The 19,716-nt window shown below is 39.2% G+C and overlaps 1 protein-coding gene across 16 annotated transcripts in view; it reads left to right on the top strand.

Annotated features, from left to right (window-relative positions):
* The window catches only part of MEF2C (myocyte enhancer factor 2C), a 261,095-nt gene that overhangs the window by 193,274 nt on the left and 48,105 nt on the right, over window positions 1–19,716 (top strand). For 11 of the 16 annotated variants that reach the window (XM_066602982.1, XM_066602985.1, XM_066602974.1 and 8 more), the window contains one exon: window positions 10,256–10,399. In XM_066602982.1, coding sequence (XP_066459079.1) covers window positions 10,256–10,399 — 144 coding nt within the window. Of the gene's footprint in view, window positions 1–10,255; window positions 10,400–10,462; window positions 10,601–19,716 lie in introns of all 16 variants that reach the window. The other 5 variants (XM_066602975.1, XM_066602984.1, XM_066602973.1 and 2 more) reach the window with 2 other exon arrangements.

Here is a 19,716-nt window from a genome sequence, read left to right as displayed (position 1 = left end):
CCAAACTGAACTTTTAGCAAAGTTGAACCACAATAGGGTTCAACTGTCCAGTCAATAATAATCTTTAAATACAGGCTATGGGGGCAAATAGAATCTTTGGGAGAAGAGAAGCTGTGAGGCATACTATAAAATCAAAATAAGAAAATGCATCAGGCAATAGAAACTGCATAATTCCTAACATTTAATTGTAAATGCTGTTTACTGTGTAAAAATCCTTTTTGCTGTGGTTTTACTTTATAAAAAGTGACAGTGAATTTCCTCCTGGGTGTAGCTTTCTCCTTTGTGGTTATTTCTGATTCCGCTGCCTTCATGAAACCCCTAGACCCAATGTAGCAGGTGGCAGAACAGCTGCCTGCACTGCCAATGAGAAGACACCATACCCATCTGATGTCCAGAGTAGATGGGTATAGTTTGGATGGGGTTTGTGGCATCACCTTGTAGGCTTTGCAGACTGCTGTTCTGCCAGCTGCTATCTGGCAGCCTGAGGGTCGTGTGCATTCAGCCTAAACCTAGAAATGAATGAGAAAAAAAAAAACAAGAAATACAGTTGGTGTCACTGTTTGTCAGTTTGCAACACTTCTCCATCATCCTGAAACCAACAGTCTTGCAGATGTCCTGCAGGGAACACATGATCATTTGCTGATCTTTTCCATTTCCATTGGGGCTGGAGGAAGGCAGAGCTTCAGCAAAGAGCAGATTTTTTTTTAACCTACTGCCAACAGGGCAGAGGGGGGAGGCTCCTGCTGCAGGCAGTTGTCTTACAGCTACACACAAGAAAATGTAGATACAGGGAAAATGAGGAGGACAGGGCATGGCTGAACTCCTGGGCCATTTTTTTAAGTGGCAACAAAAAGTGCAGTGACATTGATTGTCACCTCTGAATAAGCTCCACAGTAATTGATGGTATACTGATTAACATAAGTTTTTGGAAATATATGCTGGCAACCAATATGGTCAATATTCCATGAAAGAATATTCCTGGTGACACTTTTGCCAAATTAACTGCTGTAAAAAAAAGTAAAATGTCAACACCAGAAAGCAATAAAAGGTCATTTCCATTTCTTTTTGTTTTTGTTAATACATTTCTATCTTATTCACTCACATTATGACTTATTTTTATGATACCTTTATGCCATCCCCCTGTTGAAGTATGCACTTTGTATAACCTGTGTAAGCCTTATAGCACACTGTTGTAATACAAAGAAACATAAACTATTGACCTACTAGACCTACATAAGCATTGTTACAAATAGTATGTATAAATATAAAATAGCAAAGGAAAAGCCTCTTATATCATGCATGTACATGTTTATATATAAACCACGAAGAGAACATACAGTGTATGTGTGTGTAATACAAACAAACATCAACTATTGACCTACAAGACCCAGGTAAGTGTTCTTAGGTATAGTATGTAAATATACAATGGCAAAGAAAATGCTTCTTCGAACATGTTACATATATATATATATATATATATATATATATATATATATATATATATATATATATATATATATACGATAGAAGAGACTTTTCCTTTGCCATTGTATGTTTACATACTATATGTAAGAAGACTTACCTGGGTCTAGTAGGTCAATAGTTGATGTTTGTTTGTATTACACACTCATACATGTTATTTTCATGGTTTCTAACCATGATACAATATCCTAACACTAGAATGCTGCTATTAATTGCGTGATCCCGTACTTTAGAGCCCCTCTTTTGGTTACATGATATATGGAAAGTTGTCTTACATCCATTATCATTGTTGGAAAGTCTTACGTTATACAGTATGTACCAGTTCAAGTGACCTGAGCTCATATTATTGACAGCATTGCAAGTATGAAAAACAGGCTGCTCTAACCCATAGAGATTAAGGGCACTGGTCTGGAGAAGCAAAGCAGAAGCAGCCATCTATGGCCATGTTGCAGAATAAGCAATTACGATTGGCTGTTGTCATTTGGCCTTTGCCGGGTGAGACAACAGGTGCAGACTTGCTGACAGGTGGGGATATCTCGGATAAGTCAAATTGCTGATGGAGGGTGATGTAGCCCTGTGTCAGATTGTAAACTGCTGAGCTTTGACAGAGGAGATAGCCAACATGTGTGCTTTCAGATCATTTCATTCTCTCAATCACTCTGAAGCACCGTTGGCCCCTAACCAAATCCTGGGTGTACAGTCAGGTCCAAACAGGACCCAAATATGTTATTACTTGGGAGTTCAGTCAAAGTCTTGGGAACATGATCTGGTGTCAGAAAGTCAACGGGACATGTTCGTTCCTCCATTATTTCATGTCTGTTTCATTAGCAGTAAGCTGTTGATTCTCTTGCTAATAAATAAGTATTTGCTGAAAGTATTTTATCACGAGGCTTTAAATCTATACTGACATTGTTCTGTCTTGTAGTACATTGTACTATTGAGTTGCAGTTTGTGTTTTCTGTTCATTGGTTGATTTACGCTCTTTGGAAATGATACTGGGGCTCATGTATCAATATGTTTGCAAAAAGTAGTGTTAGTACATATGACACTGGAAACATGCTCCTTGTCCATCAGCATACTGTGCTGATTTTCCTCTAAGGGCTCAGTCCCCCGAGTGATTTTTTTCACGCATGCATAGGTGCGATAAAAAAATAATTTGACCGGGTCCATTGACACTCATATGTTCTATCTTTTGCAGGTGCGAATTTTAAGCGCATGTAAAAATCGCACATGTGACCGCTTCTATTGGAAAGCATTGGTTCTAGGTAGATGCTATTTAAAATTGTGCCTATACATGCGCTTAAAAATCGCTCGTGTGACTGAGCTCTAAAGCATTATTCACATGCGCATATTTGCGCTCCATATTATGTGTGGATTTTTTTGGCGCGCGTGTATTCACGGTGTATTTATGCATAAAACCAATGGGATGTTTTGGGGGTTTTTTTGCTCTCGTGAAAAATGCAGTGAATATGCGCTCAAAAAAAAAAGCAATATCCAGATTCGGTCTGTGAAAATGCTGCGTATTTCATGGACCTAAACTGTATACATCGATGTGAATGAGCCCTAAGAGAAATTCTGCTATGTAGAAAAATCTGGAGCTCCTTCAGATATATGTATTTGCGGACGTAAAATACATACATGCAATATGCGGAGAATAGAGCCTATTGATGTCAATAGGTTCTTTCACATGAATGATTTTTCTGCGTGCATTTAGGGTACATGCAAAAATATAGGACCTGTTCTATCTTTCTGAGTATTTGTGCAGCAAAGGTCCTTATAGAAGTCTATGGGAGATGAGCAAATACCAATGCGCTATGCAAATCGAGGCTAAATATCCTTTTAAATCAGGGCAGGGGGGTGTTGCGCACGCTTATGAATATGTCCTGCGTGTGCAAAAAACATACAGTACTATGTGCAGACATGTGGAATATTCTGCTGGTTGTTGCTGAATATTCCGCCATCTATGAAATCACCCTTATATTAGCAGTACCAAAAGTTGCTTCTTTTGTTTTTGTTTCAGAATATGTAACAAATGTGTACATTTTAAAAAAATATGCCACAACGATCACCAATTTGTGATAGCCCTGGAAGCTAAACATTTTTTCTAAGCAAAACTATTTAAAGATGACCCTCAGTGTATTAAATCCAAAGCCTGAAGCTAGGAATGCATGTTTATTGCCATCACTTAGCCACTAACTACAAAAACACATTGTGACTTTTATGTAAGTAGTTCATTTATTTATTAGTGAAGAGCGAACTTTTGAACATTTTTTGGGTTTGGTTGATTTGCTGAACATTTGCAAAAAAAAGTTTAGTTTGACCTGAAATAGTTGGAGCTGAACCGGAAGTGTACCCAAATACTGAAAACTAGTGTATAACCCTGTCTAAGGGTGGCTTCACAGGAGTGATGCGCACGTACGCTCGCTGCAGCATCCTCGCCCATAAACAAGGTTCGAAGAGGCCCATAATCAGTGTGTTGTGTGTGTCTGCGAATATTAATTTAATTTCTTTACATGCACGGCTAGTTCACACTCACACGTGATACACCCTTTCCGTAGAATGTAATGGCTATTTACACCTAATAACCCTTCCCCTTGCATATTTTTGCACCAACCATAAACCTCTATGGCACTTTTGCTGTGTAAAACGCAGGAAAATAGAACAGGACCTATTTTTTTACGTGCACGCAAAATGCGCTCGCGAAAGCGGCTCATATGAACGTACCCATTGAAATCAATGAGTTCTATTCTCGGTGTTTTTTGTGTGCAAATACCTGCACAAACACGCTCATGTGAAGAAGCCTCTAGACAGCGTTATACACCAGCATTCAGGACTAGTGTTGAGCGAACCGAACCAGTAGAACCCCGTTTCAGGGTTCAGTCACACGGGCACACACGGGCGCCAATGTGTCCATCTTCCGGCAATGGAGCCGGTCATGTGTTTTTTCTTCCGGCGGTGCGGAGAGTCATCCGTACCTGCAGTGCGGCCGTCTTATCGTGCAGTAAGACGGGCGCATTGGCGCCCGGATGTGCCCGTGTGACTGAGCCCTTAGGCAGAACTTTTAGCAAAGTTTGACGCAAAACAGGGTACTATTGATTCGGTTTGCTCACGATTATTAATGACTTATTTAGCAACTCTGATTAAAACATTTAGGCTGATTGATCCAATATGTTTTTAATTAGCTGTTTCATTTTATGTTACATCTTATTATGTTAGAGGCAGTGGTTGAAATGTATAAACACAAGTACATATAGAATAAGAGCAGATGTCTAGAGCAGCCTATACCAAGGCCTCCCACAGAGCTGTGTGCACACAGCCTGCATGGCAGCAAACAGCGTTCCTGTTTCTCTGTTCTATGGATCCATAGGCAATCTGTGATCAACCACATGGTGCTTCCATATGTCTACATATTACAGAGACTATCACCCCTAAAAAGCATTACTTCATCATACAAAATCCAATGGAGCTTGCTCTGAATTTTTTACACTTTTTACTAGATTCCATATGACTATGGCAGAAAGAAATTCTGGATGCCTCCATACCAAATGAAAGGCATTCATAAGTATAATTCCATAAATGTCTATGGGCACCATATTACAGCTTCATACGACCCAGAGTTTGTATGCACCGGGCTGATGAACGATAAGGACATGTTGCGGAGTTTTTCTTATTAGTTGGTGTATCAATTTATTTACATGTTTATTTTTAGGTTTTTAATACATGTTTTTATGCACCCACCTAATGTTTGTAAACACAGACTGAAGGGATGATAGTATCTGATGCCATTACCCAGAATACAACTGCCGTGTAGAACATTTGGATACTAAATACTATTGAAAGTCTCATGTTAAAGCTAAATATTATGAGGGGAGGATTTTATAGTATTCTTTGATACCAAAACTGACATGCTGGGACTTGTAGTAGCAAATAAGAAGGATCTAATTTTTATGGCATCCAGCATGTGGAATAAATAATGTGATAACATTATTCTTGGGGTCAGCATGATTCTGGCGACACCAAGTTTATACCTTTTTTTATGTTTTGCTATTTTTGTACACAAAAAACACTTAAAAAAAAAAGATTTGCTTTTGTGTCGCTGCAATCCAAGAGCCATAACTCTTAGGGGCTAGATTAACAAAATCTGCAATTCAGTTTTTTTCTTATTTTTAATGGTGCTCAAAGTGCAGTACAAATAATATGTTCTATTATTTCTGCAGGTCAGTACGTTTATGTGGACACCAAATTTCAATTGGATTTTTTTTTACCCACCTTTTTAAAAGTTTTTTTCTTTTATGGCTGCATCCAAAGACCCCAAACATTTCCGTTTTTTTTGTCAAATGTGCTGTGTAAGCATTTTCTTACCGGCAGAGTTGTACTTTTTATTGGTACCATTTGTTGATAAGCACAACTTTTTGATCACTTTCTGTTCTGTTTTTTGTAAGGCGACATGTTTTTTGTATTTTTTATCACAGCGTCTACTGCGCGAGTTAAATAATCTACTGACTTTTTTCTGTGGGTCACTACGAATGCAGCAATACCGAATTTTTCTTTTCTTTTTTTTACATAGTTATGGGGAAAATCTGGTGTTTTGATATTTTTATTTATTTTTTTACTATTTCCTGTAGACTGTATTCACTTTTTATTTTTGTCCCACTAGGACACTTGAATATCAATATCTTTTACTGTTCTTATAATACACCGCTATACTTCCGTATAGCAGTATATTTGTCTATAAAGGTCAGCCAGAGACTGAGCCTCATAGGCCACTACAGGTGGCAGACCTGGAGGCCATATTCAAGCTTTCAGGTGCCATAGCAACCCATTAGGGCTCTGCAATCACATTGAGGGGGTCCAATAGGTGACAAAGGGAACCCCTCCTTCTGTCAGCCCTTTACATACCATTGACCACAGCATGTAAATGGTTAAACAATACAACATCCAGCTCACTGTCATGGCCCCTAACAGCACCATAATCTAGTTTATGATACTGTGCGGACATGACAGGTTCCCTTTAAATACAGTCAAACGTAACTTGTGAATGTAATCTACAGAAACACATATTCTGCTGAACTGGACAGATTATTAATAAGACTTTCTATAAGTATCTGTTCACTTGTAGCCTCACATCACAATCATCTGTATGTGTCTCGGTATCTGTATGCGGGAGCATGTATTTACAAGGTCTGCTCTATGTGTTATTTTCCCATAAGTGTTTACTTTAACATCATACAGCTGTATCTCTTGTAAACATGTCAATCTCCAAATGAAATGCCCTTAATGATTGTAGCAATCTACCATATAATGCTATCTCTAGTGTTATATATTTATTTTCTCTTTTTAATTTGCATTTCCTACCATGCATATCATATTAATGTCTGCATTTCATAAATAGTAAAATGAATTTTCGTCTAGATTATTTTTTCACCATGGGTTACCAAGAACTGCGCTCTTATTGCAGGCCTGGATCGTGTCTAACTATAAAGACTACGTGCAAAGATGCTTTGCTTTTTATTTTAGATGTTTTAATTGAAATCAATGGCGGTAATGCCTTCTATTACATTTCCAGCTTCTTACTGTGGTCAGAGACGGAAGTTTAATAGAAGACATTGATTTCAATTGGAGTGAAGCCGTCTATTACACTTTAAGCTCTGACCACTCCTATGGACGTCTGCCCCACTGCACTGACAGCATACGGAGGATCAGCTGAGCAGCGGGGATCCCAAGAGGCGGACCCTTGCTGATCAACTATTGATAACCTATACTGAGGATAGGTCATCAATAGTGAAAGCCCGGAATACCCCTTTAATGCTGACTGTACTGGACATTAACCAGCCAATTTAGTGAGGGCAGTAACTAAACAATTTTTAAAAAATGTTGATCTGTTAAGGTATAGAGCATCACGCCGTGTTTGACCCCCCCCCAGTTTTTGGCTCCTCCCTGCTGTGACGTGCCTGTTTTGGCCCCTCCCCGCCGCAGCGCGTGTCAATGGCAAATTTTTTGGCTGGCAGGCAGTCAGGGGGAGAAAGAGAGGGAGAGAGAGAACGAACCAAGAAAAAAAGAAAAAAAAAAGCTCAGGACCCGGCGTCCCACATACAAAAATGCTTGAGTCTCCCATTGTAGTCAATGGGGTTCGTTACTCGAGTAGAGCTCTCGAATTTTACGGAAAGCTCAATTCAAATAATGCGGACCCGAGCATTTAGGTGCTCGCTCATCTCTATTAAGGTAGCCAGAAACTTGCACTGTTTTGCGCTAAGCAGGCTGATTCTGCAGGGCTTGTAAGAGAAAACAGAAGGCTTGTTTAAAGGGGAATTTCAAGATCATAAAAAAATTTGCCTAAGGTAGAAAATGTGATAAAATAATGAAGACAAGACCCTGTACTCACCTGGTAAATTCCCCACTGCTCTAGCGTCATCACTTCGGTGTTCCCCACCTTTTGCTGTTACATGGCTACAGCAATGATGTACTCATATACCCACGTGGGCACTATACCCAATCACTGACCTCTACTACTGAGGCCAATAATTGACTCAAGCGGTCATGTAGCTATACCGGCACATCATTGCTGCAGCCTGCATAAAGAAAGACTCTTGTAGCCTATCAGAGTTGTAGCATTGAAGTGGCAATGGATTTATTAGGTAAATATAGATTATTTTGTTATTTCATCACATTTCTAATTTTTGACCATTTTTTATTATATTGAAAACCCCTTTAAAGATTTACAACATGGGTCATGACTCATTACGCTGGGCAACAAAAAGTTTTCTGACCTGTTAGAAAAAAAAATTGCGAAATATGATCAGTTTTGGAGTAAATGTGTAAATGGTTTCATACTTGATATCAAATGAGGCTCACAAAATATCCTATATATCACTGCAACGACCGCCCCTAAAATAACACTAATATCCATATCATGGGAGCAAGCATCAGTCTCCCTGCCATTATTTCCCCTGATGATCCCAGGGATTACAGGCATGGGAGACGAGCGTTGGGAGTAATGGCATTTTGGCAAGTTTGATGTATACAGAGCATGATAGGCTTGTATTAGGTGGCAGCCACTGAGGAATAGGGGTGCCCTTTTTAGGGCAACAGCCCCACACTTAGGGTCCTTTTATATGGGACAATTGTCAGTTAAGCGCCCAACAGTAGTCCCAATGATTATTGCTTCTGGGCTTTAACACAGGAGCATTAATCATTCAGTTGATGGAAATGGAGTGCGCTGCTGGTCATTTACAGCCACCTGTCTCCATTCACTGTAAACAGACAGTCGTTCATAGATGGACAATTGCCTGCTTACACGGGCCAATCATCATCTGATTTTTCTGCCTGTCTAAACTGAACAATGAATGATAAGTGAATGAATTATCTTCAGTCTCTGGCAGTGTTTACAAATTATTGTTCAGCTTTGCATGATCCAATGATAACCTGAACAATAATCCATCTGTGTTAAATGGCCCTTAGGCAAGGAATTATAGTGGTCAGTGTAGGAATATTCATCTTTTCCATGTGGCTCTAATACCTGCAATGGTTCAGAAGAATTGTGCATCACATTTTAGATGAATAGACTGCAGTATCAAACGGACATTTTTGACTATGCGTCATCTATCTAGTAAGGTCCATCTAATCGTGAGTCATCAGGACTGATGTATTTGTTGGATTTACTGTCACCTCCTAGTATTTGATGCATGCACTGTGCACAGCATATATGTTTTACATGGTATCTATGTCTTTTTTGTCCTTTTGGGTATTTTTAATTGTATTTAATCAAGTATTAGTTTTAAGGGTGGTCATTGCAGTAATATATAAATATGTAAATAGTAGAACCCCTTACAGCTACAATGCCTACTGAGGTCTATAGATGGAGATACAGAACTCAATGGTTTTAATGTTTCTGTCTTGAGAAAGAACATTTGATTGAGAGCGCCACCAAATGAGCAAAAAGTATATATTCCATGCAGATTATGTTGGACTACATTCATGAAGAATAACTATACTATGGATATATAAAGAATGTGTTACTAAGTGTAAAAAAAAAATCAAAGGAGACACTGTGGCACTTCTAGAAGATGGATTTGAGAAACTTCCACCCAATGCTACCTTTGATTTTTTTTTCAAAGTGTTGTATAGACATGAAAATGGAAAATACAGCACGATACAAAATGTATAAACTTTCTGTTTGACCTTTCTCTTCAATGAGATTCTTAATGTAACTCTATAAAAATTGATCTAAAAGCAGATAAAAGGTTGTAGGTGTTATTTCTAGTAAACAATTAGATTCTGATGGTATTCTTGAAGTGGATAGAAGATGGAAACCACATGTCTGAATGGTTTCTTAGGGCAGCCCTACCTTATGATCCTAATTTCCTCTAGATTTCAGGAAGGTAACACATTTTGTAGCCTATTTACAGGGATGCAACAAGTTTTGATGAAGGCTTCAAATTTTTGCTATGAGTCCAAGTAAAAAGAAAGCCTCAGTACTTGACATATTCCGATCAGCTATTCACAGCTACCTCTTCAGATGTTTATGTTTGATTGGATATATTCAAGTGACCAAAATAATATTTTACGTATTGCCTACATGAAGTGGTTTGAAGACAAATATATTGACTATTCGGGCCTTTAAAGTGCTGCAATTATCCTTACTTCTCCGGTTCAGTATTTACCAGCATTGATTTCTTTGTATTTATGTTGTATAAAGCGGAACCTTGAGTTAAGCTCCTGAGACCCAGCTTATTTATAATACTGCGGACTGAAATATCCAAATTATGTATTTCAGACGTTGAGAAAGAAAGGCCTCAATGGTTGTGATAGCCCAGATCCCGATGCAGACGATTCTGTAGGTCACAGCCCAGAGTCTGAGGACAAGTACAGAAAGATTAATGAAGATATTGACCTAATGATCAGCAGGCAAAGATTGTGTGTAAGTACTTCATCCGTCTATTCAGTTTTTGATATTCTTGTGATATTTCTCTAAACCTGGCAGGCATTGAACAAGAAAGAACACAAAGGCTGTGAAAGCCCTGATCCCGACTCCTCTTATGCCCTCACCCCACGCACTGAAGAAAAATATAAAAAAATTAATGAAGAGTTTGATAATATGATCAAGAGCCATAAAATACCTGTAAGTACCTGAGGTTACATGGCTGATCTGCTGATTACTGCTGACGTAACACCCCTTAACCCTTGCAGTGCTGGTTTGCACCTAAATTGCTACCATACTCCCTAAATAGCATTCAAAGGCCCCTCAAAGCAACATATACAAGATCGAATGAAACTGCCTCGTTCCTGAGAATGATATGTTTAATAGGTTAATCTCAAAACTCCTATTTAATAACAGCCAAAGACCCTTAGCTTTCATATAATTAGGTATAGATACTTAAAATATTTTTAGTAGTTCGATTTTTTTTCAGGATCTTTGCTTTGAACATGAAACAAGGTTTATATGAAAAATTCAGATAAGGAATAATTCAAGGCTTTGCAGATTGATGCTAATGTCTACTTATGTTAGCATGAAAGGTCCCAGTCAGGAGCGCAGACCCCTTTAAATGAAAGTATTTGCCAAATTTCCTAGTAAACCAACCTGCTATCGATTCCTCTAAGGTGGCAGCTATCACAAGCAAATAGTGTTTTACCGTTAAATACAAATTTTAGTACATTTAAGCGCTCTCTACTTTAATAGAGTCAACGGGATATAAAAGGTTGCTGCAGTTTGGTTCAATGCTGTATCACAGAGATATTCTCACGTAGAGGCAATGCTCCTCCATGTTATGGCACCCAATGGAGCATGCTGTGATTTTTATCAAAGATTCCCATGGAATCCAACAGAAAACGTTTCTTCATATAAAGTCAAAAGCCTAAAAGGGTACGGATGTAGCAAACATTACATTGACATTTAACGCATTATGATAACTCCAATGTAATACAGTGCTGTAAATTGAGTTATCACGAACCAGTGATGTTAAAGTGCTATTCCGGACAAATAATATTGATAACTTATCCACAGGATAGGTCGTTAATAGCTGATCACCCTGCCGGCTGTCAGTGCAGTGGGGTAGACATTGTCATCATGGTCAGAACAGGAGGTCTCAGAGGAGGCTTCAATCCCACTGAAATCAATGGAAGTGAATCTACCTATTGCACTTCCGCTATAAAGCCAATGTGGAGCCGGAAATGTAATAGGTGGCTTCACCCCCATTGATTTCAATGGGAGTGAAACCACCTTTCAAACTTCCTGCTTCAACCCTGATGATGATGTCCGTCCTTGAGCAGCAGGGATCAGCTATTGATGACCCATTTGATAATGATCAACTATTGATGAGCTATGCCTGAAAAACTCCTTTAACTATTTATAGATGTCCACCGTAGACTTCAATTGGTGGCTTGATAGGGTTCATTACAACTCGGAGTCAAGGTCATAATGTGACTGCATACATGAGCCCTTTTGGAAATACTAACTATCCAATAAGGAATGCCCTGTCCTTGCAATAAGCATTTTTGTAGCCCTGATTGGCAACTCAAGTGGAAAACTATTCCATGCCTATGTTAGATAGACAAATGACTATTAAATATACCTCTAAACCAGAAGCAGTGTACGTCAGCTATACAATGCCTGCACTAGCGATGACTGCATGAAATCCCTTTACTAGGATGCAACCTCATTGGTGTGCTGGGGTGACACTATGGCACTCATAATAAGCTTTGCTTCCTCTGAAGTTTTCTCATTCATTTCTCTGTTTGCAATGTAGATCTAAATTTGATATGCCAGCCCTCCACAAATTCATATGCCTTGCCAGTCAGTTAAGAGAAATAATTTTGCATGAGCTTTTCTGTGTTTTGTTTTTGATGTAATGTATAATGAGATGCATGTTTACATGCATATAAAATCATCAAATGATTGATTGTTTTCTTTGAGTGGGATGACATACGTATGTAAATGTGTGCTGTGGGTTTTTTTGATTCTCTTTCCACTCTGTTTAATGTAGAACCGTCTGCTGAACATGGGTAACCGTTCAGTAATGTTCTCTAGCAGGATTTATTATGTGAAGATTGATCCAACTTGCTTAAATCATACAGACTATTGCTTGGTATTTGCCATAATGCCGGCTGTGTCTGAGCCAACTAATGTACTGGTCCCCAGAAGCCACAATCAGACTCTTGGATCTTCTTCTACACCACTTTATTTAAGCTCTGTGCTATTAATGAATCCTATAGGCACAATCCTGGCATTGTCTTTAAATCATAAAACCTCACAACATCCTTACATAAAAGAAATGTTTTCTGACTCCTGCAACATACATGGATGCTGGATTCTCTACTGGGCATGGCAGTGCTGTTTTGTGCTTCCTGTCCAGACACCAGTCAACATCTGCAGTAACGTGTTTTTGCACAGGTTATAGAATGTGTGTAATTGAATCCATGCCAATAGGTGGCACTGCAGAGAAATTTTTCCATCTTCCTTATTTGCATAAATTACCCAGAGGAGCTAGCATGGCCTTATAAGTCTCCTTAATCACATTCTGGGTGTCCCCACAAACCCTTTTGGGTGCTCTCCTTGGGGAGAGACTATACCATCCCCCGACCAACTCACCCCTAGGTGTCTCAACACACTTTCTGGGTGCTCTCCTCAAGGAGGCACAATACCCCTCCTGATCCAGAGTATTGGCACATGGTAATAACATACCAGGAGCATACATAAAATACAGGTAGTCCATGCAGCTATATTAGGGGCCTATGTAGAGTAAAAGACCCTAGTACCAATTGGGTGGTAGGAACTGACAAGGCACTCACTTATCACAGGAATGACATTGTAAGCAGAAGAAACCTGCTGCCCTTAAAGGGTAGAGGGCAAATAAGTACTACTTATATCCTTCATATATAGTTGGTATTTAATGTTGTAAACCTGTAGGGTAAGTTCACATGTAGCAGAAATAGTATGGATTTTCTGCAGCAGAAAATCCACATCAAAATCCACATCAAACCTGCATCAAAATCTTTCCATTGGTGTGGCCTTTGACACTGTTTTATATACGGATCAACAGCAGATTTCATTTTTTTCAACTGAAGGCCTGAAGTCTGCTGGGGATTTACATCAAAATTCATGTCAAAATCTGCACCAATGGTGCGGTTTTTGATATGGATTTTGGTGTGGATTTTCCACTGCAGAAAAGCTGCATCATTTTCACTACGCATGAACGTACCTTTACATTTGGGTCCCTGTTTGAATTCTGCTATAGCCCTAGTTGCCTTGCACTTTCAATAATGTTGAGAAAACTGAACCAGTAGAACTCTATTTGGGGTGGAGCTTTGCTAATAGTTCAGTTCAGTACAAATCCAAACTGAACTTTTATCAAAGTTCTACCCAAAATAGAGTTCTGGATACTAGTCCTAAATACTGGTATATAAAACTGTCTGAGAGACACAAAAGCCCAGTATAACACTCCCAGAGCATTATGCAGGGTTTTTATAGTTTTTACACAGTCTTCTACACCAGTTTTATGAGTCCTGGTGAACTTTTGATTTGGTTCAAACTAATTTGCACCAAACAAACTTTTTGCAAAAGTTCAGTAGACCAGCCAAACTGAACTTTTCAAAATTTCATTCACAACTACTGTTGACCAAACACTCATTTAGCCTACAGCTAATTCTTCCGACTCCCCTGTACACATAACACTTGGTTCAGCTGAGCATTCATCTGTTTTCCACAGTGTACTGTAGACAGCTGAAGCCAGACACCTCTGACCATAACTTACCTCCAGTAAGAACAAAATGCTGAAATTTAACATGCCAGGTCCTTCTTTCCCAAATACAGAAAAAGTTGTACCAGCAGCACAAAGAATTAACCCACACTGGGTCAGGCCAGGAAATGCAACAGCCAGGAAAGGAGTTCAGACCAAAAACTCCAGGGCAAGATCCATAGGAAAAAAGTGAAACCAGCAGCATATGCAGTAAAAAATAATTTATTGCCCCATCACCATCAGAAGCAACGTTTTGGCCCTGTGGCCTTCTTCAGCTTGAGGAAGGCCACAGGTCCTTCTTTCCCCTGACATCATCTCTTGGAGGAAAATCAAGAGGACACCATACACATTCAACACTTGACCAATCCCACTAAAATCAGTGGGTTTGGCTAATTTTTGTCTAGTGTGTATGAGAGCCTTTTGTCACATGCATGTATCTGCTTTGATAGGCCCTCATAAGTTTTTATACAACATAGAAGTCCATGCCTATACAATGTATATGGGATAACGGCTCCCTAGGACCTCCTAATACCAATAATGTGTAATATAATATACAATGTACAGTTATTAAAAAAAGATACCGCAATACTATATAACACATTTAGAGATCGGGCAGTTTTTGACAATGACTCAACAGACTTGATATACAGTATAAGATCAATTTCAATTGAAAAAAAGTCAATGCAAAAGTTTCGAAACATTAAAGTTAAAATTAAAATAAATCCTGTGACAGAAGTTATGTCACCAGAGTTTAGGAAACACATCTTATAAATACAAGTACTGGCATGTAACCAAATGACTACATGAGGAGCTATATTTTAAAGGATATAGTATATATGTCATTCCTGGTTAAGTGTGTGCTTCTACTGTTAATTCAGAAGTCATCTCGGTGCTTTTCCATCTGTGCCACCCTGTTAAGTTGCCCTCAAATTCTTGGGTGACTGGATAGTTACAGTATGTTTTCACACAAGCTCTTTTAGATGCTTATGTAGCAGAGATGCAATTTGAGAGCAGGGACACGAATGCCTTTTAAAACCCGTGTTGATCACAGCAGTAGCAGCTGTTGGCATTGAGATGGACAGGAGGAAAGGATTACTAGCAGGCGGGGAGAGAGGAGGTTTAGATGAAATCCACAAGTCGTAGAATGATTCACTTGTCCTATGCAAATATTGATTAGAGAGCACAGATCATAAATATAGAAGGCATTTCATCTTCACCAAAGCAGCCTGGAATGTGCAGCGGCCCCAAAGTACAGTAAACATCACTGTACATTTGTATGAGATCATTATCGTAGCAAGAAGCTATGCGACTGTCTTATCTAGAATGTATTTGCTGTACTCTTCACGATTAAAAGACGAGCAGTCAAAGAAATGGCTTAATATGTCAAAGCCCCTTTTAAAACAAAATATATGGACTTGAAAACCTCTGCAATGAAAACCTTGAAATAAAACAAATGGAGTCGAGAATCAATTACTGACCTTGTGCTCCACAAAAAGGCAATTCAGACTGTGGTTCTTGTGGTTTCAAAGTATAGGGTGTCCTGGTCTGAAGGCTGGACACTGCCATTTTACACAGGAAGGATGGCACCATCAAAATGACAGCCTCACAGACGCTCTAAACACATGGCACACTAGATCCATTTTTGGTTTGTCTTGCCCACCTGACCACAAACTAGGGGTGGTAAGAAAACACAGCCCTGCAGTTAAAATGCACAACGGTACGCCTTTGCTCATGCAGAAAGAAAGATCCATTGAAAAAGCTGAGCTGTGGATATGAAACATGGGTTATATCTTTAACCACCAGCACGAAAAAGAACCTGACTTCTCCGTCCATAAGAAAACATTGCATGTGCCAACAGAAAAAGCTGGCTATGGCACTTCATGAAAAGGGTCGCTCAGGTTTCCGCAGAAAATGCCTAAGGACATGAATTTTGTGGTTCAAAACATCTGATAATAATTAGACTTGCATTTGTACTTTTGAGTAGGACATCATTAGAGTGCTTTACTAAAATGACTGAAAATGAAAGAAGCTCATCTAATTACCAGAGAAAGGTTTGTGGGTCATTGTGGGCACACATTCGTGTTCGCTCTTTTACGGCCATTGCAGAAATTCCCAAAGTAATTCAATTTTAACTCAATCATTATACTGCTGGTGAAAAATCCAATATAATTTTATAGAACTAGACAGTCCTTAATGGCACTAGAAAAGTTAATATATAAGTTTTATAACAGTACTGTACATCTAGCCTTTGTTTCACCTGTTATAAATGTTTTGGGGAAGATTAAGGCCAAGCTCACACGGGGCAGATTTGCCAAGGATTTTCTATCCAGACTCCCGCAACGGAAAATCTGCAGCATTTGCAATAGTGGCATATTGGTTGGGTTTATCACATATGTCATCCACACATTGCAGAGAAATCAGCACATGTGGAAATCGACCTGCAGTGTGGATCTTGAATTCATAGCCTGTCAAATATAGCAACAGATTTACAGTATGGATTCCACCTCTTCAAATGAGAGGGGGAGGTCTACGCCAACGTTTTGTAATGTGAATTTGCCAGGTTATGTGCTCTGTGAACACTCTGCAGTAAATACCACCCCATGTGGACATAGCCTAAATCTAACAAGAGGACTCTACATAGGCAGATGGGACACAGGAATGTTAAAGTTAAGGCCCTTTTACATGGGACGGGTGTTGGGCAAACGATGCCCGCCACTCGTCCCTGCATATACTCGTTCCTGTACTGTTACACAGGAGCGAGTATTGCTAGATCGCTCACAGCGCGGCCAGGAGGGGGCCAGCGTGGCTGGAGGAGATTTCTCTCCCCGATCTCCCCCTGCCCCTCTCCATTCACTGTAAGCAGCAGTCATTCAGTACTAATTTACACTGCTGCTTACACCGAACAGTCGTCGTTCTCCTCCAGTCATTCTGTTTCCGCATACTTTTACCCCGGACGATTATCGCTCAAAACCCTGCAGGAGCCTGAGCGAACAGAACGATAATCATGTTTAGTCGTTTGTTTTGATTTGCATATTACACTTTCCTTGTTGAAACAACAAAAATAGATAGATAGTAAGTATAGATAGATGGATGGGTAGGTAGATAATAGAGAAAGATAAATAGATAGATAGATATTAGATAGATAGATATGCGATAGATAGATTGATAGATAGATATTAGATAGATAGATAGATAGATAGATAGATAGATAGATAGATAGATAGATATTAGATAGATAGATAGATAGATACATGATAGATATTAGATAGATACATGGATAGGAAATAGATAGATATTAGATAGGAGAGAGATAGATAGATATGCGATAGATAGATAGATAGATAGATAGATAGATAGATAGATAGATAGATAGATAGATACATGATAGATATTAGATAGATACATGGATAGGAAATAGATAGATATTAGATAGGAGAGAGATAGATAGATATGCGATAGATAGATAGATAGATAGATAGATAGAGATATTAGATATTAGATAGATAGATATAGATAGATAGATGATAGATAGATATTAGATAGATATTAGATAGATAGATAGATAGATGATAGATATTACATAGATAGATAGATGAGAGAGATAGATAGATAGACTCATAGCTAGATGATTGATACATAATAGATATCTAGATTATTAACAGATAGCTAGTTGATAGACACATGATAGATAGATGATAAATATATACATGATAGATAATAAAATAAATAAATAGATGACAATAGATAATCTAATAAAAAAGTAATTTGACTAAAAAACATTATTTAAATATGAATATTCATGCAAATCTACATTGTATTTATACTATTATTATGCAACAGCAAAAATGAAATAAGTTCTGATAAGTTGTTTTAATATTTTTGAATTGTGACCATGGTAAAATTATATGGTCAAGATAAATCTTGCATTCACATGCTATTGATTTTAACCGTAAAAGTATTACCGGTACATTTTATAGAGCAAATATACTGAATGTTTTGTCAATGATCTTCTGGAATCTATCTAGTTTTGGCAACAAAAAAATCTTAAAGAGACTGTCATCATCTTCTTGCCCCCTTCTCTGATAGTCTGATGTGTGATTCTGTGCAGTAGTTTTGTAGAAACTTGCCTTTTATGAGTAGCAGCATATACATAGAGGACTACTTGCTGTCTGCCTATTACTGTGCATAGAGAGCTGCCAATCATTAGCTGGAGGGTGGGTGTGGCTAGTGTGCAGCTCATGAATATGCATGACTAGTTCTGTGTATGGCTGCTACTACATCACAGATACATACAGCAGGCATATCGCTATAATCAGTGTGCCAGGCACTACCTTATGGTGCTCTCAGTGAGGACTGCAAATACATTCGGTGACAGATTCCCTTTAAAGCATGCAAAAGGCCTTACATGATTTTCTTTATTTTATACTGGATTTAAAGGGAAAAAAAATATTTAATGGTTAATGCTGAGTAAGGCCTTAGTCAGACGGGCGTTTTTTCGCCCGATTTGCGCATGGGCATGTGTCCGGCGATTTTTTAAAACCATTGCTTTGCAATGGTATCGGACACATGAGCGCTTTTTATGCGCTCGTCCGATAAATTATAGAACAGAAATCGCAGATCGCACCTATCTGCGATCTGCGATTCCTGTTCCCTTCTCTATATGCGCTCAATGGGGCCGGCGGCAGCAGTGCCGACCCCATTGAGAACATATACTAGACAAATCATTCTCCTCTGCCACAGCTGTAACAGCTGTGGCAGAGAAGAACGATGTTTGCCCATTGAATTCAATGGAGCTGGCAATACAGCCAGCTCCATTGAAAGCAATGGACTGCCAGCGTGCACGGGATGAATTGTCGGGAAGGGGTTAAATATATAAGCCCTTCCCTGCAATTCATCCAGAAATGTGCTAAAATAAAAAAATATATATATACTCACCTTGTCCCGGCAGCCGGAGTTCAGAGCGGCCGGCCTGCAGTGGGTGTGAAGGGGGTGTGAGTCTGACTCACACCCCCTTCACACCCACTGCAGGCCGGCCGCTCTGAACTCCGGCTGCCAGGACAAGGTGAGTATATATATATTTTTTATTTTAACACATTTCTGGATGAATTGCAGGGAAGGGCTTATATATTTAAGCCCTTCCCGACAGTTCATCCCACACTCGCCTGCAGCGCATTGCTTTCAATGGAGCCGGCTGTGTTGCCGGCTCCATTGAATGCAATGCGCTGGACAGCTCCGGCCCGTTTCTAATGAAACGCGGCTAGGAGCAGATTTTCGGGCGATTTTCGGGCCCCGGTCACGCGATTTGCGGATGCGCAGCCGTCATGCGATCCGCAAATCGCGTGAAAAAACAGCCGTCTGACTAAGGCCTTAGGGTGCCCACCCACTAGCGTTTTTTTACTGCGAAATTCGCAGCGTTTTTTTTTTTTCTGCAGGGGTCTTTGGGCTATGGGACATGCAAAGCTAAAATCGCGATCGCGCAAAATCCCGATATCGCGGTAAATCG

The sequence above is a fragment of the Eleutherodactylus coqui genome, chromosome 5, assembly GCF_035609145.1.
Source record: "Eleutherodactylus coqui strain aEleCoq1 chromosome 5, aEleCoq1.hap1, whole genome shotgun sequence".
Classification (NCBI taxonomy): domain Eukaryota; kingdom Metazoa; phylum Chordata; class Amphibia; order Anura; family Eleutherodactylidae; genus Eleutherodactylus; species Eleutherodactylus coqui.
The sequence above is the reverse complement of the archived record's forward strand: the minus strand, read 5'-3'. Positions and strand labels throughout refer to the sequence as shown.